The sequence below is a fragment of the Lathamus discolor genome, chromosome 1 (assembly GCF_037157495.1).
Source record: "Lathamus discolor isolate bLatDis1 chromosome 1, bLatDis1.hap1, whole genome shotgun sequence".
In the NCBI taxonomy this organism is placed as follows: Eukaryota; Metazoa; Chordata; class Aves; order Psittaciformes; family Psittacidae; genus Lathamus; species Lathamus discolor.
In genome coordinates this window covers 7,150,948-7,172,222 of record NC_088884.1, presented here as the reverse complement: position 1 = coordinate 7,172,222, position 21,275 = coordinate 7,150,948, and the positions used below count along the sequence as shown (strand labels likewise).

Genomic DNA, 21,275 nt, shown 5'->3' with positions numbered 1-21,275 from the left:
GCAATCCAGCCCTCGATCTTTGTGAATTACCGGCAGATGTACAGGTAGCCCCGCTTCTCTGCAGGCAGAAACTGGATGTTTAATGGAGAAAATCACTGCATACTCTGATTCATTCCTACCTGCCCAGTCCCTCCTGTAGTCAGCAGGTGCCTTAGCTTCACCACAGGAACCAGAGGCACTCGCCGAGCAGCTGACCCCCAGGCTCCTGTCTCAAGTTATTTGGAACTTGGAAACCCTTTATGGCCTTTGCTAGGATCTGGTATTTGGGTGGCCTACAAGGCAGGCTGAGGTGCCTGTCCCTGTGTCCCCATATACTGCCTAAGGAGCAGGGGTGCCCCCAGTCAGCACTGTGCCAGGTAAGCCTCTTGCTTCCTTTGAAGACATTAGCACTGAGCACTGCAGTGTGCAAGTCGCATTTTAGGGCAGTCTCCCAGTGCTGCCATTCCTCTTCTGCTAAAACTGAGGTGCTGATGCTCCCTTTTGGAGTAAGGCAGTTATAAGAGTACACACAGTCACAACTGGATGTGACTAAAAAGGAATCGGATTTAGCAAGGTCGTTTTGCTTCGTGGCTTGTCAGGGACTGTCTGGAAGGTTCAGAGTCTTGCCTGCTGCAGTGTGCTGCTTGGAGATCTTATGTCCTTGTCAACCAGTTTCTGAGTCAGTCATATAGCAGGAGTGCCATGGCATAGCCCAACACAGGAGGAGCCTTCAGCTCTGAACAAGAAAAAGGTTATTTTAACTGCTCAAACATGCAGCATCTCATTCCTTTGAGACAAGCCTACAGCAGGAGGCAGCTTCCTGAATGCAGCGCATGTCACACATTTGCCCACTCAATATAGACCTGCTCTCAGGTTGCTGCTCTTTCTCTGTGTGCTGGGCAAGACCTGTCCGTAAAAGCACACATAAGCATTCATGGACTGCAGCTGTTGAACCTCTCCATGCATAGCACTTGGAGTAGACACTGCAGTTGATGGCAGAAGGCTGAAGGCCAAAGGGGTAAGCTAAAACATTTCCCTCTCTGCCCTCTCCCCATCTCTCCCCTCTCCCCAGCCTACCAGAGAAAGAAGCCCTGGACAGGCATGCAGTGGCTGTGGACAGGGTGGCTTTGTGTTTGACCCCATGACTGTGGCCATGGAAGCTGTTTAAGGAGGTACTCCATCCAGTTCAGAACTTGGCTCTGATTTGACGCAGAAATCTCACTAATGATAGCCAGAATAGAAGGGGCTGTGATGTGTGCTTGGGAAACACCATTGAGGAGGATGGCTGGACAGGGAACAGTGTTTAAAAGAATGTCAGTCAAGAGTAAATTAAACAGTGCTACTTTTGCATACACATGGTACCTACTTGGGCCGAGATGTCCAAGAGTAACAAGAGTCTGTGCTGGTAGTATTTGGGTATCTAACTTCGCAGACATTCAGGATTCTAGGCAGTACTTGACTACCATCCGAGAAACTGGATTAAGATGTTTCCAGAACAATATCCAGAAAGCTGAAACTGCCAGAACAATCAGCCTGTGGACTTATAGCAATGAAAGTAATCAAGCGAAGATGAGGGATGTCAGAAAGCTGAGCAGGAAGAAAGTGCTCAGAGCTTGGTTCCTGAGCTTCTCGTAAAGGCTCTGCATCGTTCATAGTCAGCATCGTGTTTGCTCCTCCACACCCGGCTCAGGTCACTGGAAGAAGGTCTTTTTCCTGACATAAATATTACTAACAGATACTCCAGGGCTATAAGCCAGTTCATCTGCCACTTCTACAAACTGCTACGTCTTTGCCATGCCAGTTCAGGACCATGTAAATTCTGTGGCAAATTGCACGTTAAAAATGAGGTATGCCGCAACGGAGGTAAACACAATGAAAATCAAAGTTAAGACCAATGAAAATACATTTTTTTATCTGTTATATAATTTGTTGGGATGGTCAGTTACAGTGTTTGCGTACCAGTACTATTAAACAAGATTTGGCTAGGGAAACGAACAGCATGCTCAGCTCTTACTAACTGATATGCGTCTTTAAACATGTTCTGGAAGGAAGCAATGAGAAGCTAATATCGTATTTTATTCTGGATTTTGTATGACATATGGGGAATTTTATAAGGTCCCCTTGTTGCTCAAAATAACAGTCTTGGAACGGAAGAATAAGAAGCATTTCACAGCTACTCTGTCAGTCACAGCGGGGCATTTATGGAATTCGGTGAATTTGATTCCTTGAAATCAGTGCTGCCATATACCCTGGGGTGACATCTGACCTCCCTGGGCAGTCCATCAGCTTGTGACACCTGGGCCAGACATGAAGGCTGGGATGGATAGGCCACATCTACGAGCATGTCTCCTCGCTTGCAGGTCAGAGAGGACCACACCGACAAAGAATTCATAAAAGTCAGTGCTAAATAAAATTGTGATAGATACTCTAAAACCATTTTCCCTGGTGGGGCTTCCATCCCGTATCACATTGAGGCTGTTACGGTGCTGTCCCTTAGTGCTGTGCTTGTATGAAGAAACCCAGATGGCAAGCAGTGGCTGTGACAGACAGGCTGCCGTCTGGGGGGCCGTTCAGAGCTCATGGTCATCAATTGCTCACTGGGTATTGTGAGCATGGTGCTGCTTTGTTTATAGACAGAGTAAGAAGTTTGGGAGTATCACAGCCTCTTAGTAGACTATGCAGTGAGAATTACGCTCCCAGATACTTCATCTTGAAGGATATAGGAGTTATGTAGGTGATTTTCTGAATGAAGGACCTAAACCTTTGGGCAGCCCAACATTTGTGAGCTTCTTAAGTTCATCTTTACGGGACCTAAATGAATAAACGTGCTTTTCTCACTCTGAGGAAAGAAAAAAAGCCATTCAAAATGACTGCCTGGCTGTTGGGCATTGTAACACTCGCATCACCACAGCAAACTGTCTCGTGGATCTTTTTTCATTGGGATCCCAATGCCACAGATGGTAAATTCTCTGTGAAGTCTGCTCCAGCAGATGGTGAGCATCACCATGATGAAGTTCTGCTGCTGATCTCATTGGAAGGCAGTTCTGGAAATGCCAGAATGTTTTCAGAAAACGTTGGCCAAAATCTCTCTTTGGAAATGACTGTTGCTTATATTAAAAAGGGATATAATACTGCCAATGGACTTCTTGCTTTGCGTCTGCTCTGTCAATATAGTCAAACGTTTGGGGCTGATGTCTGATATCAGGTTTCGCGAGTTATTTGCCACACAACATCATGGGAAAATAGAAGGAAGGAAATAAAAAAATTAATCACCCACTTTCTGCCTGAATTCAGCTCTCAGATTTCCCACATCCTAGTATTTAATTTCTCACAGAGTTACCAATGGTTGATCTCACGGCAGGATTAGTGGGAAGAAAAATGAGAGCTCCATTGAAACCAGACTTGAGTCTGGAAGGAAGGGACGTGAGCTTTAGGACCTGAGAGATACCAGATTCAAGGCAGTGAATGGCTTTTACCCCCTCCCCTTCCATGATTCCCATGCTTATTTTGAGGTAAACTCTGAAAACTGAAATCAGAGCAGCAAAGAGACAGTTGCAGTATGGCAGGCAGCTCACCCATCACTTTAATAGTCTCCTGAGAACTGTGTTATACAGTGAGACATGAACTGTAATTTAAATTAGTGATTTTTTATGTTTAGGAAGAGGAGAATAAATTAACACTGAGGTATAAATCGCAGCAAATGTCTCAGTCCTAAAGGAAAACACGTTTTGAACACACGTTTCCCCCAGGATACCTTTTCTGATTTGACTAGAGAATATGGATGTGTTCAAATGGAAGAGAAACTCCCATAAAAGGTTCTATAATCAAAAGGAAATAATCACTATCTTTTAAGTTGGACAGCCCTCTTCATTTTGAATCAAGACTATCTTGCTTAGAGAAAGAAGCAGCTTGGCCCTGTGGTAGCACGCATCGCGGTGCTGATGGAGCTTGCGAAGTTGTGTTGCTGCTCTGTGCTGAAGAGGACCATACTTTAGCGCCCTTCCCACCAGGTTGTGTGGAGATATTAAAGAAACTGACAAAAATCTTTAAATGCATAACTCTAAATCCTTTAGGAGTTGAACGTATTAAGATGACAAGAAGAGTATGTCATTAAACCATAACTACCCTTTTTGGATTACCTGGTATTTGTAGATTTATTGGCAAAGATGGCTTAAATTAGGGATATATTTTTAGCCTGCAGCATTACATAATAAAATAGCAGCAGAATTCTTTGCAGTAAAAAAAAAACGGGGGGGGGGTGGAGTTTATTAAAACCAACACAAACTTCTCGGATTTTGGGCTTTTGCCTGCACAAAGAGGCGCTCCATGGTTACACAATCAGTAAAGTCTGCAAGGAAAGCATTTCCATTGCCCCGTTTTGCTCAGGAGGCATCGCTCTGCCTTTCGCTGCAGACCTGCTGTTTAGTCTGAAGCTGAAAATTAAACCCAGAACTTCAGCTCTCAAAGTTAAATACTCGGCTTTGCTCGGCAGCACACAGCCTCACCAGTGTCTGTGTGGTAAGATCTGTGATTAAACCCCTCAGAAGGTTTTAAAAGTGTTTTACAAGTCGGTTATGCTTTACTGTTTTGGTTTGGGGTTTTTTTTGGGGGGTTGGGGTATTTATTTTTTCTAAGAACAAAGAAAAAACCCATTTTGCTGAATTATACCACAGAGTTTCACGTGAACTCTGCTGAACCAGGTTGGGGAGCCCAGCTCGCTGTCTTTCACAATGTTTCTCATTTGGGCGGGGGTCTTTTCAAGGCACGACCCATGGAAGGTAGAGCCTTGTATGTTAAACTCCCTCCTTCGGAAACAAGCTAAAAGAGAGGAAGAGGAAAGCCGGGGGAGACTGCGGAAGAGTGACGACGGCAGCGGCGGAGCCCCCGTGCCCCTGCCCACCCCGAGGGCTGCGCTGGCATGGCGCGGGACGCTCAGCCTCGGGGCTGGCGCTCGTAAATATGTCACTGGTGCACTTCCACTGTGAAAGGCTCTTTTATCTTCCCTTCCCGCAGCCCCTTTCCAGTGGGTCTATGGGGCCGGCGGCTGCCGCTCAGCCTTCCCGCATGGCTGGGCCCTAATGAGGTGTGTGTGGCTCTTGGCTGCAGGTTTTCGGTCTCTTTCTTAATACTTCAAAGCTGCTGCTCCAAGGTTCAGACAAGTTTGATCACTTGGCAAAATCTCTGAGCTGGGATTCAAAAGGGAAGACGCCTGATTTTATTATTTATCATTGCAGATAGATAGGTGCTCCCAAACCGCGGAGTTGCCAGTGGGTCTGTGGACAGAGCTGTAATGCTTTTTTAAGTGATAAAGGATTGGAGGTGAATAACTTCTGGCAGTTGCTTCCTGTCTGTAACAAGTAGTCATTTTTAGGGGGGGAAAAGGAATAGAAATCTAACAGGCCTTCCTTCATTCTCCTTTTCATGTTCTAAAATGGGGGGGAAGTGGCAGAAGGTAAACCGCGGGGGTTTGACCTCCATTTCAAAGTCTGCGCTCGTGTTCCTTTCCCTGCTCCATTCCTGGGAGACCTTCACCGTGGTCCTCCTTGTGCTGCTCAACATAAAATACGCACACAAACTGGCACTGTTTCAAGTACCCCAGGGGCGCAGGAGGAAAGCAGACTCCCCCGGGCTTACCTGTGTGGGCTCCAGGATGCTTTTGGGCTTCGCTGCCACAATAGAGCAGGGCTAATGCAGTGACCCACAGCGTTTCAGTGACCTGCGCAAGCCTAAGGATTGTTAAAGGTTGACATCCACTCTTGTTTTTTGCTCTTTCACCTAATTATGGTCATGTGCATTACTGATTAGAGACTATTATTAGAGCCTCTGCTTGCCTTATGCTCCAGCCTGGATTTTGGCTCTGAAGTGTGATGTGCGAGCAGTTTACCACTCCTCCAGTTTACAGCTCCACAAGAGGTTTGTAAGAGCAGCTTCTCAAAGCTGGGGTTAGTCCAGCTCAGTTGTATATGTTTCTAATAGCACTGCTGCCTTCTCTTCCTTAATATTTTATTTCCTTCGCACCAGAACTGTTTACATCTTGGAGGGTTGAAGCTCTCCAAGACAAAATAGGGCTCTGTCAGTGTTAGCACAGCACCCGTGATCGCTTCAAGCACCATTTTCACTTCAGGTCCGTGCTTTGCAGACTTTAAATGGTGCTTCCTGCAGAATTCTTCCGACTGGTGCAGAGATTTTGCTGGAGATTTTCAGTCTCCTTTTAATCACATGGGGAACAGATTTTTTTCAAAGTGTTTTGACCTGCTTAGGTCAAAAAGGCACTTGCTGTACTCAGATGCCAAAATGTGTTCAAGAAATCTGGCCTGACGTAATTTAGACAGCTGAGTCTCAATTTCAAAAGGCTTCAGCGCTGAGCGAGTGACCTGCTGCCTTGCAGAAGCCTCTTTGCTGAGTTAACGTCAGGGCTGCTCTAAAATACGTGGCAAAGTTGGGCACCTGGAGTTGAGGTTCATTCATGCCCATCTGTAACAGAGGTTGAAAAGCAGAGCCCGAGGCAGGTACTTTTTAAGGTATCTAAATCTAAAGGTCAGCCAGTCTCATTCCCGTCTCTGGAAGTTCTCAATGTGAGCCCTCCTGGCTTTAAAAGTCCTGTGTCAGATAAGCCTTTCTCTCAGAGTAACCAGGGAGACCCGTTATCGCTCCATCATATCAAATAGTTCTCCTAGTGGGAGATAAGCTAGGAGATAGAGAAACGTCTTTGAATCTCCCTTAATCTTACAGGGAAGAGAGATCTGAATCTGTATTTAAAGAGGAATGTCCTGTCCTGTCTTGTCCTGTCCTGTAGGGATCCTCCTGAGCGCTGTCCTAGTCCCCTCCAGTTACCTGAACCTGTTACTTGAGGGCTGTAATTCAGCAAAGCCTTGCGAGGCACTTCCTCCAGCAGAAGAAGGGGCTCTGTAGGAGTGGTTCCTGGGTCTCCCACCTTGCCCACTGTTGTTGGCCTTTGTCATGCTCACCAACAGCTGAGTCCCAGCAGCTTCACTCTGACTGCCCCCGCTAATTCACTTCCTCCAGCAGCTGGGGATGCGGATCATCCAGTAATCCCTATGAACAGCCTTTTTGCTAGTCAAGCAGTATTGTTCCCGCAGCAAAAGGAGAGGACACGCTTAACTTGCTTATTAAACATGCAGCTCAGAAGCCTGGTCACCTGCAGGACAGCATCAGTGCTTTGCTTTGTCCTCTCTGCTCCTTTTCCATCCCTCACAAAATATTTGATTGGTTATATAAAACTGGAGTGACTTCAGCAGAATAAAGATGCATCCTCCACACACAACAGCTGGGCGGGTGTAAGTTGCTTCGTAGAAGGTAGAAAACACCGATTGTGAAGTATCAGGTTCAAATCAGAGATCATGAGGATTTCAAAACAAGTCTGCCCGTGAGTTTCCAAACCAGTGCTATTGTGTACATGAACATTCAAAGCTTATCCTTGCTGTCTATTGTGCACTGCCTTCTTGGGCATGGAAACTTTGAAGACATCTCCAAGGCAAAATGATCTCTAAGGCACTTACCAACCCTTAGACTGCTCCTAACAGCAGCAGGCAGCTCTGCATATGCCCAACGTCATGCACTTGGGGACTGAGAATGTTAAGCAGCAGCTCAGCAAGGCTCCTTGCTGGTGTCCAAATACTGGACTCACACTATGGCCAAGTCTGCAGTCTTTAGAAGGCTAACATCCTTACATGACAAGGTGGGCCATTAGAGGCTAAGTCCATAAGAATTTACACATTTAAAGTAAAATGTTGGTTTCCACTCCTTAAATCTCAACCCAAAACCATCCCATCAGTTGCCATCTCTCTTTGTCCCCCTGTTTAATGTCATTTAAGTACTGAGTTTTGCTTCCTTGGGGAGACCTGCTTGGGACTGCCCCAGGGCTGTCCCATGTCTTAGTCAAGGACTGCAGGAGCAGTGCTGGGAGAGGGCTCCAGAGCTGCTCTGTAGGCAGTTTTTAACTGTGCCTTGAGTCACTAAGCTAGAGAAGTTGTGCTCCTTCTTGCAGTGACAGAAATTTCTTGCTTGTGGGCTGGTTTACGCGTATGTATTGGGATGCAGAGTTTCTGTATTGAAATAATTTCCTCGGGTGCCCTTCTTAAAAACATGCTTTAATCCAGCAGTAAGAAGAGTTGTGTGGCCATTCTGTATATGGCCATGGTGATCTGCCCCAGTAAATCTGTTTATCGTGATGTGTGAAGTAAATACCTGCATCAGTTTGAGCTCTAAATCCAGGTGCTGGAGTTAAACTTTGCCTTACCGCTGAGTGACCGCTGTCACTGAGCTTGTCAGTGTGCTTTGCGGAATGAAGTAGCTCGAAGCAGCAGATCCTACCCGAAGCTTCACACAGAGCAAACCTACTGAGTGTCTGGTAGTGCTGTAAGAACACCTACAGCAGTTTGGTGTGTTGGCACTGCGTCTCAGCTGGGCGCATCTGCAATAGGAGCCACTGCCTTCAGGGGCTCCTCTGAAAACATTAGCTTGCATGCCAGGGGATTTCAGACAAGTTAACAGCAGACAATGGTCCACAGTTTGCAAGTTGCTCTTGTCAGCAGTTCTTTTTGACATATCTATTCAAGCATACCCTCTTGGGCTTAGAAAGCAGCCGGCAAAATCTGTGCCAATAGCTAATACTTTGCTATAAAATAAAGGCTCTGACAAACTCGGAGGCTCCGTATGTGGTGTTACTGTGATCCTGCAGTTCATCCCAAAACATTGGGTCTAGGTTTTTCCAAATCCGCAGCTCAGAAATTCAGGAGCAGAAGGTGAAAAAACTGACTGGCCCGCTGAATTGTCAGTGAGCTTTGTGAGGCAAAGGCAATTAACCTTGAAATAGCCATAAAGGAGCTTTGCCCCAGGCTATTAGAACAGAACAAACGTTTCTACAGAAATGCCAGTTGCCCTCTGCAGGTGGGGGATGCTCTTGTCTGAGCTTCAGGAATGAGATGCACATGGTAGCGGTTATCACTTCGCATGTTCCCAGCATACTCTGGTTTGTTTCCCACAGCGGGGAACCTTGAAAAGCAGGGATCATTGTCACTCTGGACAGGGTTAGCGGGGCCACACGTTTCAACACTGCTGGTCTGTGCCCTTTTAGGTGTCCCAGGGGATCAGAGACATCCACACAAGGCAGGCAGGCATGACACAGAAGACCAGGACCCTTCTGGCCTGGCTGCTAGATACCGGATGAAATACCCTGGGCATCTAAAGCAGCCCTGGGCTCCTATCTTCAGGCAAGCAGATCCCCACCAAGGATAGCATGTTATGAGATTGTGTGCCGGGCAAGTTGAAATAGACATGCTGGCTGCAGAGAGCACTTGTGACTGAAGCCTGCTGTCCTGCTTCCCGGTCCTTTTTGTTACCTTCACCACTGTGAAATCAGGGCCAACAACTGTGGTGCCAGCCCCCCTGCAGAGTAGCCCTTCAGAGGGCAAATACCTGCTTTGAGCCATTGTGAAGCATTTGTCCTTTATCTTCTTCTGGGCCCAACATCAAACAGGCATGAGGGTCCCAGTCCAGTGTCCACATCTGCCAGACACTTGCCAGCGTTATCCCTCCAGAAAAGACCTGTTAAACATTTGTGCACATAGGAGCTTTGGAGAAAGCCTTCTTGGTGCTCTTTTTGTGGGAGAGACAGCAGCTCCCCATCACTCCCTGCTCGGTAGGGCAGTTACAGCAACTAAGGGAGGAAACAGCTCAGGGTGTTTGTCTTAGAGCTTGCAGCTTGTCTTGCAATATCACTCTGTGATAAGCATGCGTGGGGCAAAGTAAAGCTGCTTCTGCAGCACATTGTCATGCCAGTCAGCCCCTGAGGATGCACATATGTGGGGCACACAGATGCACAGGCAACTACCTGGGATATCGTCTTAGCAGCAGGGAGTAAAGCCTGAGTTGTGCATGGAGGTATTTACCTTGCCCTTCAGGTGCTTGTCCTATTTACCTGAGCTCTGCTTGGCTGTGGCTTCCCTGTTAGCCAGGTTTGACCCGGTCTGAAGCTTTCTCAGGTTTCTCTTTGCAGTCCATAGCCCAGCTGCTCCCCAGCTTGCTGGAGCAGAAAACGAATAACCAGGGGAGTAGCAGTTCAAGGCAAAACTGGGTCAATGAGCATTTACGCTCAATTAACGCATGTCACCATTCTGTCTCCACAACTGCAGTGAATGCACCTAAAAGGTGAGAACAACCTGAATTAAGGCTGCCCTGCAACGTGAAACCTTTGCTTCTCGGCTGAGCGTTTCCTGTGGCGGTGGTGGTGCTGAATTTATGCTCTGCGTGGCTATCGTGCTGTGACTGAATGACTTGGATTTCTGATGTCTGCTCTAATGACCGCGCTTTCCTTCTTGAGTTTTGCCCTTCTCTTCAACTTGATCAGAAGCACTTCTGCACTTACAAAGTGTTCCGCTTTTGGCCCGGGGACTGATCCTACGATACATGGCTAGGCCATCGACCTTGGTGGGTCTGGGAGGGTGCTAACTGGTGGTAAAGCATCCTTCCCCTGAGGTGCCCAGTGCCCTGACGTGCCAAGCAATGCACTTCAGTGAATCTCTGGCTGGAATGACTCAGCACAGAGCTGGTTTGCAACAAGGGGGTGCACTGTTCAAAACGCCTGCCCCCCTCCATCTTTTGGGGAGGCGTGTGCTTGTGGGTGCTGTAGAGGCATAGGGTGGGTTAAGGATCGCAGCTGCACAATCTTCTGATAACTTGCAACCAGTTTTGCACAACTGCAAAAATTCCCCCTGTGTTCTGGTCTTACACATTTGCATTTTCTCTTTCAGAACCTCTACTTGCTTCTTCCTTTGGGTCCCTCCATGCATATATGTCTGATTTGTATTATCCCTTTGTTTGAATTGTAAGCCCTTCAGAGCAGCAATCATGTCTCCATCTGTGCCTTGACAAGGGACTTACATGATAGGCTGGCTTAAAACCACCCGTCTGTAACTGAGCTATCCTAGGCTTTTGCAAGGAATGAACTTAATGAAGGAAAGTTTTCTTTTTGCTGCACAACAATCTGATCCCTTTGGCAGCTTTTCTTCATTAAAAAAGTCTTTCCCAGGACTGATGTGAATTCAAAGTCTGCTGGTATCAAATGTTTTTAATAATTAGATCATTATTTAATAATTATTACATAAGTAATGTAATAAGTATTACATGAATTTGGGGGAGGTTAGCTTGATTTTTTTATTTCTCATCCTTCCAGGTACTACAGGTACACACATTTGCATGTGTGTACACAGATGAGAGAAACTCGTCCCTCATTACATGAACATATATATATATATATATATATATATACACATGAAGGAAGAGCTTCTCATTAATTTTCATGGTAAATGGAGCAGGGACTATCAGTGAAAGAAATATTGTGAGTTTGACAGTAAAAATCATTAGAGTAGGCAACTCTTAAACTAATCATAGAATCATAGAACAGTTAGGGTTGGAAAGGACCTCAAGATCATCCAGTTCCAACCCCCCTGCCATGGACAGGGACACCTCACACTAAACCATCCCACACAAGGCTTCATCCAACCTGGCCTTGAACACTGCCAGGGATGGAGCACTCACAACCTCCCTGGGCAACCCATTCCAGTGCCTCACCACCCTAACAGGAAAGAATTTCCTCCTTATATCCAATCTAAACTTCCCCTGTTTCAGTTTTAACCCGTTACCCCTTGTCCTGTCACTGCAGTCCCTGATGAAGAGTCCCTCCCCAGCATTCCTGTAGGCCCCCTTCAGATACTGGAAGGCTGCTATGAGGTCTCCATGCAGCCTTCTCTTCTCCAGGCTCAACAGCCCCAACTTCCTCAGCCTGTCTCCATACGGGAGGTGCTCCAGTCCCCTGATCATCCTCGTGGCCTCCTCTGGACTTGTTCCAGCAGTTCCATGTCCTTTTTATGTTGAGGACACCAGAACTGCACACAGTACTCCAGGTGAGGTCTCACAAGAGCAGAGTAGAGGGGCAGGATCACCTCCTTCGTCCTGCTGGTCACGCTCCTTTTGATGCAGCCCAGGATACGGTTGGCTTTCTGGGCTGCGAGCGCACACTGCAGCCGGCTCATGTTCATTTTCTCATCGACCAGCACCCCCAAGTCCTTCTCTGCAGGGCCGCTCTGAATCTCTTCTTTGCCCAGTCTGTAGCTGTGCCTGGGATTGCTCCGACCCAGATGTAGGACCTTGCACTTGTCGTGGTTGAACTTCATACGGTTGGCATCAGCCCACCTTACAACTAAAATAGCTCTCTGTGGCCACCCTGGCTGGGCTCTGAAGTAAGTCCTTCCAGATACTTTGCCTCTCCCCCATCCTTCTCTATGCTGTGATCGGAAGTCTACCTTCACGGAAAATGAGCCCATCAGGTTTCATGACAAGCCAAGCATAAAACAGGGAGCTGCTGCTCCACACTCACGTGTGCACTTGCCATCTTGGGAAGCAATGAGGAGAGGCTCAGGGCTGACAGAGTTGCTGTGAGGAATTGAGCATGTGGTCGCCATCAAATACCAAGCCATGTCTACCTCTATCGTGTTAAGAGCACAGAACCCACGGTTGTAATTTTGAACTGAAATACTTGGCTTGGAGGCAAAGCCAGTGTTTGCCGTGATCACCCTGAGTTCTGAATTACCAAGGCTCAAACCAACGTACTTTGCGCGGTCTCTCCACAGGCAACCCAAATCAGCCCTTCATTAGATGCCTGTACGTACCATTTTTCTTCTTGACTTACATGTTGTCACAGTCACAGTCCCCGTTCTGGGAGGAAGATAAGCAGGGAAAATCCTTTACGCGTTAATGGGATTCGATGGAGTGTGAGCTCCGGTCCCCCAGTGCCGCCAGGGATGGAGTAAAGTTTGCTTGTTCATTTTGTGAGCTGGGGACCATTTCCATAGCAGCACTCTGGTTATAACACTGCCGCAAGTGGCCGTGAGTTGTGAGGAAGAGATTGTTCCTCTGCATGATAGATCGGTGTCTTCTGGAATCTAAATGTCAATTGAAAATTCAGGGTCAGAGGGCAGCTGACGCTTGACTTTGCTCTCTTTCCTCTATCCACGGCTTTGATCATGCTACATCTTTCTTTGTGCCTGGTGCTTGAGAGGGTACCCCAGCGTCATGGACTGTTTCCTAGTCAAGAGGTATAAACCTACTGGCTTAAATATCTGAGGCCCAAGCTTTAGCAGGGGGTAGGGGTTTGAAGGGAGAAGGGGGACCGTTCGCTTCATGCTTTTCACATTTCCCACATAACCCAAAGCAGACTAAACAAAACCAGTGTGAAATCTCATGGCTTGATGCTGCTATGGTTATATTTTTTAAGCTGTCATCCATTCATTTATACTTCTGTTTATTTCCTGGATTTACAGCTTTTTTCAGTCTTTTCTTGTGGGGAGGTGGCGGGGGGGGAAGGTTAAAACCTTTTGAAAGGGGATTGCAGTGAGCAGTGGCCTGTGATTAAAGCCCAGTGTTTTTCCTTGATGCTGCTCCTCCGCAGTAGTGTCACACATGGTAGCATTTAGGAGCCCTTCACAGCTGAGGTGTTTCAAACACTAATGAATGGAAGTTTGGTCATATAACGCAAGCAAGCTTTAAGGCATGCTTTGCTGAATGGTGTACTGTAGTGGCCTGGGAAAGGAAGAGAGTTATAAATTGTGTCAGTTAGCCACCCAGACAAAATGAAGCCATGTGGAAAATCAAATCTATTAAAGTATGAAGACTGTTATAAGCTGTTTTAAGCTGGTCATTCTTCAAAGGTCGCAGTTGGCTGAGGGGGTAAATTCCTCGTCTTCCTAGATCTTTTTCACGTGCTGTCTTAGGCGATGATAAAAAACAACTTTTCACTGACAGCCCCTTTCATTAGAAATGTTTATTGCCCCCAGTTTACCACCCGTGTCCTGAAAGGTACTGCACATTTGTTAAATAAGCAATGTAAGAGCATCGCGTTTGGTCAGGCCTGCTGAAGGCAAACATGAAGGCAGCACTAGGGCGGAGGAGAACAGCCTACAAGGAGGAGAAAGCTTCCCAGAGCCTTAGCTTACCTGCTCAAAATGCTTTCCATGTTCTAGCTGTTGATGTCTTCTGGCCGTAAGAGGCCCTTGACAGAGCATGGCACAGATTCCCTTTTCTTGGCACCCCCTGGGGTAGGTGGAAAGCCTGGTAGGGGGGATCAGAGAGTAGGGGACCTACACCTCCTTCCGAAGGTGGCTTCTGGAGACGTCGCAGCAGCTGTAAAGGACATTTTGTTAGCTCAGCCGCATAAGACACACAGTTGCCGCAGCATTTATTTTTCCTGTTTGTGTATTCTAGGAAGAGACTGAAGAAACGTCCTCACAAGAGTCTGCAGAGGAAGACTAGGAGACCGCACCATGCAATTTCTACCTCATCAGCAGTTGGGTCTTTTGAAGGGAGAAGACACTGCCTTGACCACTTATTTTCTATTGCCATGGTCTTTCCACTTTTGGGAGGGGGGGGGGGGGGGTGGGCAGGGAGAATTGCATAACCTTGAAAAGGATTTGACTAATCATCTTTTTTGTAATCCCTTCGCAGTCCCAGGTTTAGTGAAAAACTGCTGTAACACAAAGGGGACACAGATTAACGATGCAACCTTTAATTACTGTTTTCTTTTCTCTTAACCTACTAATAGTTCATTTGAGCTGCTAAGTAATGGTGAGTGGGTCAAAAATTGCTCCGCATCAGGTTTATGTCATTCACTGCACTGCATATAAACAATTAACTTGTAACATAGTCATTAGAATGGGCATTGAAATAGGAAAGGCTGTGTGTGTAACACTAAAGCCTTGCAACTCTTCCAGGAACCCACTCCCTACTTAGTGAACTCCCTGTTTTAGAACACCAAAGATAGGGAATAGATACTACTCTTTTCTCTCTTGTAACCTTCTTGTAGACTTGTACTTGATTTTTTTTTTTTTATTTTTTTTTTTTTTAAAGACTTACTGTTATTTCAGGAAAAAAATTGAAAGCTGATCTTTCACTTCATTCAGCTGGTAAGCAGAAGAAAGAAATCAACACGAAAAAGGTACTTTCATTTTGCAAAAGGGAAGAAAGACAAAGATACGTTGTATAGTAATAGATACAAACATATCAGCAGAAGTAGTAGTGAACGAAATGAACAGCCCTCATCTTCTGGACGATAGGAAGCCAGAGTTGGCTTTCTGTAGATCCAGGCATTTTCTATGGAGACAAAAATGACTGACACCAAACACCTTATGCCATTAATGACTACGTCTTTATTGAGAAAAGTGTTTTAAAACATACAGAAAGGTACCTCAGAATTAACCGTGTATTTGTCCTAACAAAAATAATCCAGATGTTTTGCTTAGTTTCGCCTAATTCCACTCACCCCATACCAGTATTTCAAAAGAATTGCATCTCTCCTCAGTACTCACCAGTCCTGATGTAAGAACAAACACCACGTACCTCAGCTAAGCTCGTGCATTACTTTAAGCAATGTATTTTGACATAGGATGGTTCACTGAGCACCTCGGTGCCGGTGACATTTTTCCATCGTTTCATTCAAAGCAGCACTTTTAGCACCAGATGCAATATTACCCCACTATTCAGTGCTACCTCTGATTTTTACAAAGAACTCAACAGACTGATAAATACATGCTGCTATACACATTCAATGCAGGAAATTCTTACTGGGTAGATAATCACGAGTATCTGCATTTTCCCCTTCTTTCTACTTCCACACGTAATTGCGGTTAAGGAAGCAATATCTTCATCGTGTTTTGGCATGACTATGTATTTTTCTTTCTCTTGGTTTGGTTTTTTTTTTTGTTTTGTTTTGTTTTGTTGATGTTTTTTTTAATGTACTTACCCTATTCTCTGCTAGACTTCTGTGTAATGTACTGTTAACTTGAATATATTTTTGTACTGAATTGCTGATAGGTTTGTGAGGATAATTTTCTGCAATGACACTACATGACATAGAAAACAATTTAGCTGTAATGTTTAAATATTACTGTCCAAGTTTGTACCTCAAATGAATTGTTTAAAGAAATGGACTAATCGATTGACAAAGACCTACCTCCAGACTTTAAATAGAATGAACTTGTTACTTTCAGCATTAGTTTTGAGACGTTGGAAACAGTTAGGACTGCAACTAATCCCTAATTGAAAACTATTTTTGTAAAATAACGTGTGGAAAATGAACACATTTTAAATTACTTTCGTATTAAAAAAAAAAAAAAACAAAAAAACAAAAAAAAAAAAAACCCAAAAAAAAAAAGAACAAAAAAAAAAAGAACCCTTCAAAGAAACTTGAAGCTTTGTAGGTGGGAAGCAACAAGCTCAGCTTTTGCATAATGCAATCACAAATATGTGTTTAAAAGAGAAGAAATTAGTAGATTGTAAGAAAATACTTGACAAGTATTTTCGTGTATTTTACACAAATGTGATTTTGTAATATGTTTCAGCCAGATTTATTTTAAATGCTTCTTATGTAGAGGTTTTTTTATTCTTCTCTCTCTCACTTTTGTTGTTCCTTCTCTTTCCTCCTATTCTGCTTTCTCTAGTTCTGTTTTATTTCTCTTCTTCCTCTCTTTCCTAGTCAGTACTTTTTACCATTGTATTAATAACCGGGCCAGGGGTAGTTTCTCAGGAAGGCGTCTGTTAGTATGGCTTTAGTACCACGCCAAATGCAGTTAAAGATAACTACTTACTGGCTTCTTCCCAGAGGCAGTGTCGAGAAATACGGACCCTCCTTGAAAGCCCACAGAGGGTTCAGTGGCGGAAATCGCTGAGAAAGAGCTGATCAGAGTATTACAACTAGACACGTTAATACCGAGTGAAAGAGAAATAATCCTAGCTATACGGTAGCTCTAACAGGCCAAATCCAGTGTCACTTGAAGGTGGTAGAAGGAATTCTGCTGACTTCAAAGGGCATCGAATCAAGCCTTAAGCAAGTCCCTTTTGGGGTTTTATTTTTGCATTTCTTAAAACCACAGTATTCAGTGGATGACACAGAAATGATGGCTGGGTGTGTGTCACACTCCAGCCTCTGAGAGACTTACCACTCTGATGAACTGAATCTTGTATTTTCTCTGTATTGTAGTACAATCAAAACACATTACTACCTCTTAGGGCCTACTATACCTCATTTTTTTCAGACTGAAAAATTGCATGTGGCCATTGAATCAGTGAGAACATCATAAAATTTTTTATATATATAGTTTATTTTTGTGGGAGATAAATTTTATACGACTGTTCTTTGCTGTCGGTGGCCACTGCTAACTAAGACTGGACATTTAACTCTTTACCATTTCTGCAAGAGAGGTGTGTTTGCAGGAAGAAAAAAAAGAAACGCTTCAAGATGTTTAACTACAGTTTACTTTTTCTTTTGAGTGTCTTCTAACTTTACGCTTTGTTCTTCGTGTAGAGTTGCTGTCTATGATTGTACTTCAAATCGCTTGCTTGTTGAAAATGTTCCTTTAATGGATTATCACAGTCTGTTCAGCACAATAAACATAATAGCCTCTGTGATCCCCATGTTGTTTGATTCTTAGACTTTTTGTCACAGTTCCATAAAATGGGTAATAAAGTTTGGTCACAGTGGCCAACTTTGTGAAAGCTTTGCATGCAAGGAGTCTTCTTTTTTTGTCCCAGGACCGTAGGCATGTGCCTGAGAAGAAGTGCACTTGCTGTTAGGGACCCCAGGTGCTCAGCAGATGGACATATGCTATGGCTCTCCCCTAAAGGTGAGGCACCCATTCCTGGTCTGGGACTCGCCGTGCCGAGCTAAGGGCTAAGCCATGCACTCTGGATGCTGCAGTCTTGCCCACCAGGCAGGAAACACCATAGCAAGGGCCAAGCTGAAATGGGTGTTGTTGACTGGCCTCAGACCTGCTTCTTGGGGATCCACCAAGATGATGAGCCTTCTCCTCTTTTTAGGCAAGATCAGTCTGCATCCAAGTTTATGGAGTCTTCGTTCTGCAGCCATCAGGTTAAAAAGAGCAGGTACTCAGAGCAGCAAAGACAGGGTTATGGGCCGGGGCACAAATTGAGGAGCTCAGGAAACTCTGCATTAAAAGCCTCCTCCCCAGCAAGGAGGGCACAGGCAAGTTGGGCAGGATTCTTCTGGCTTCTTCTCTTCATTTGCTCTTATATGGCCCTCCTGCCTATTATAGAGAGTTTTAAAGATAGCGGTGCATGTCCATTGATTCATATTTGCAACTCCGCCTCTCTCGCCTAAGGTGGTTGTTCAGATGTTAATTCCTCAGATGTTTAGGTTTACACATTCTTTGTGTTCACTCATTTGCAAACTCTCTCCCTAATCTCCTTTGGCCTAGTAACCTCTGCTTTCCCAAGGGCTTCACGGCATGTTCTCTTTGGACTTGTTTACTTGTAAAATAACCAAAACACGATCGCAAAAGAAAGCGTAAAGAAGTAACACCCATTCAGTCCTGAGTCAGACATGTGAGTAATTGCGTTCCTCACACTGTGTATCTTCCTTTCTCGCCCTCCTCGGTGGTACTAAAGAATCATTCCACTTCTCTGACTTCCTGGTGGTCTTCTTCCCTGTGGCTGCCATCATTCAGGTCTTCCTGTTGCTTTATCTGATGTGATGCTCCAGCTGTAACCCACCCACCTAATGGATCAGCCAAGTAGCTGAACTTCTGCTACCCTCTGCTTAACTCCCCTCTACTTATTAGTCATTCCTCCAGCTTGCTGCACTCCCACTTCCTTTCTCGGGGCATCCTCCAATAAACTTCTGCACGCTTCATGCCACAGTGGGACTATTTGTGTGTATAAAACTAATCAGCTTCTGCAGGATGAAGGCCTGTGTTTGTCTAGCAGCCAAGAGTGCTTTATCCAAGATGCCTGTGGCAAGGGTCATATTAAGTTTCTGCTTTTGCTTTCCACTCCCATCACATCACATCCACACGGAGACGGGGAATTACTGAAAGCTGGCGCTGCCAGTGCCTCGCACAGCAATTTAATTGTCCGTAGCTTTTTTGAAACCCGAAACATCTGCTCTGGTCATCATTACAGACAGGATCCAGCTCAACGGCAACGTGTTTCTCTGATCACAAGAGTGGAGCCAGATCCGTCACACCTCAGGCGTCGCCTGAAACCTGAGTGAAGGAATGTGTCTCACCCTGGCACCTCTGCATACATAGATGAAGAACTGCCGCTCAATTCGTCTTTTTTTTTATCTCCGACCATCTTCCTGATCACGTTAATTGTCAAATGCACAAAAGTACTTTGTCATAAGGCCTTCGGTACAAATGAAGTTCCGATTTCTATGTGCCTTCTTGATCCAGAAATAATAGCAATTGAAACTTTATTGAACAGGGTGCCCAGAGAAGCTGTGGCTGCCCCATCCTTGGCAGTGTTCAAGCCCAGGCTGGATGGGGCTTGGAGCAACCTGCTCTAGTGGAAGGTGTCCCTGCCCATGGCTGGGGGGGGGTTGGAACCAGATGAGCTCTGAGGTCCCTTCCAACCCAAATCATTACCTCAACTTGCTCAGTCAAATGAATGTCTGACACTGTGTGTTATATACGTTGCCTGAAAAATACAGTCATCCTTGCTGTCTGGACATTTCATCCCTGGCACGGTCAGTGTGGGTTAATGCTCTGTTCCTGCCTGACTCCTGGACCCATGGGCTATGTGCCATGCTAAGAGACACTAGTGACAGGGAACCCCCCATCCCTTTGCTACCCCACCTCACTCAGGGGTGCATGAGGAGCAAAGCTGCCCCATGCACGCACTCCATCTTGCTCCAGGACCTCTCTGGCAACAGTTCTGGCCAAGTTGTTGCTCTGACCAAACTCACATCCTCCAGCTGGTGTAACAAGCTGTGCTGTTTCTCTTACCTGCCAGGCTGATACACCTCCATGTGGCAGTGAGGTTTAACATGTCTTTTTCATTCCCACTTTGATTCCTTTTTGTCGCCCAAACAACCTTTTGGTGTAGTGGAAATTTGTTTTCATTTCTTTCATTCCCACCTGTGATTTAATGCTTTTCCCACCCTTTAGTGCTCCAGGTTTGCAGTGCGCTTGTTCCATTATTCAAGAAAAAGAAAGCATCTTCCTGTAATTAACATGAATGCAATTATAGTTAGCCTGAAGATAACGGTCCACTGAGGCAGCAGGCTAAGTGGGAAGCAATCTGCCTGTTTACGCTCTAAAATAAAGCTGCTGATGGTTGTTCCCCAGACCTGTAGCACAAGGTTATCATCAGCTGCTATCTGCTAGCAAAAGGGGAAACCGAAACATCAGGAGATAACACACAAGTCTTCGACACTGCTTTCCTACAAAGATGGAGCTAATTAAGCACAGCTAAAAGCGTTAGCATTGTCATATATAGGAGGAGCTTTCCATTGTTAATTACAGATAGGGTAAAGCTAGAGCAGGAATAAAAAAATATGCTACACTTAATGTAGCACACTATTAAAATAATCGGTGACAAAAAATAACAAATGAAAGCTGGGTGGGTCTGAAAAATCAATGGCAGGGAGAACCATTCATTAGCCAGAGAGGAAACCTAGCAAATGCAGAAGTCCCATCGAAAAACAAGATTACGTTACGTTATGTATGAATGTCAGCTTCAAAACGTTATGTGGGACCACCAAAGGTTATGATTTTAATCGTAGGGGGGGTTGATTCAGAAAATCAATTAAATATATATATAGTCCCTTAAGGCGTTTTGTTCTTAGTTCAGGGTGTGGGCTGAAAAATAAGCACTTTTTTATTGCATTGGAACACATTTGCCATAAACCCACGTTTTTTAGCAATATCACATAACCAAACCAAAAAAAATTAATATTTAAAAACAGATCATCTCAGCAGACGCATAGAAGGAGTTCCTTTGGTCCTGCTTACCTGAAGAGTATTGTCTTTAAAGCTACAACATAGTCTGAGACAGGGATTTTATGAGGCCTGACATGCTCTAAAGGTGTTTACAGTGCATTAACACTCCTAGACTGCAGCTGTGCTTGGGGCCAAGACAAATGAATCTCTATCTAAGCGCTGTTAATAAGATTGTTTTTGCCAAAGATTCGTGATGTGCCCTCTTTGGGATGGTTTAGGTTTGGCATTTATATCCCAACAAACACAGCGTAACCTCAGTGAGATCCAAGACCTGGGGAATGTCACCTGCTGGCATCTGCCTCTGCCATCCAGACTTCTGGTCTCCCCAAACCAGGAAAAGACGGGAGAAAAGCAGAACCAAATATGGTGGTTGTTGTGTTACCAGCGATGTCCTGGAGATCCACCTCCCTGCCCAGTTATAGTCCCCATAGGTCTCAGAGGTACCACAATGGCATGTCAACAGGTCACCTTACTTCTCTGGGGGGAGAA

At 45.2% G+C, this 21,275-nt stretch overlaps 1 protein-coding gene across 2 annotated transcripts in view; it reads left to right on the top strand.

Annotated features, from left to right (window-relative positions):
• HMGA2 (high mobility group AT-hook 2) overlaps nt 1-17,456 on the top strand; it is a 122,756-nt gene extending 105,300 nt beyond the window's left edge. For both annotated transcript variants that reach the window (XM_065680712.1, XM_065680450.1), the window contains one exon: nt 14,260-17,456. In XM_065680712.1, the coding sequence (XP_065536784.1) occupies nt 14,260-14,307 (48 nt within the window). In that variant the 3' untranslated portion in view covers nt 14,308-17,456. The remainder of the gene's footprint in view (nt 1-14,259) is intronic.
• Nucleotides 17,457-21,275: the final 3,819 nt, after the last annotated feature.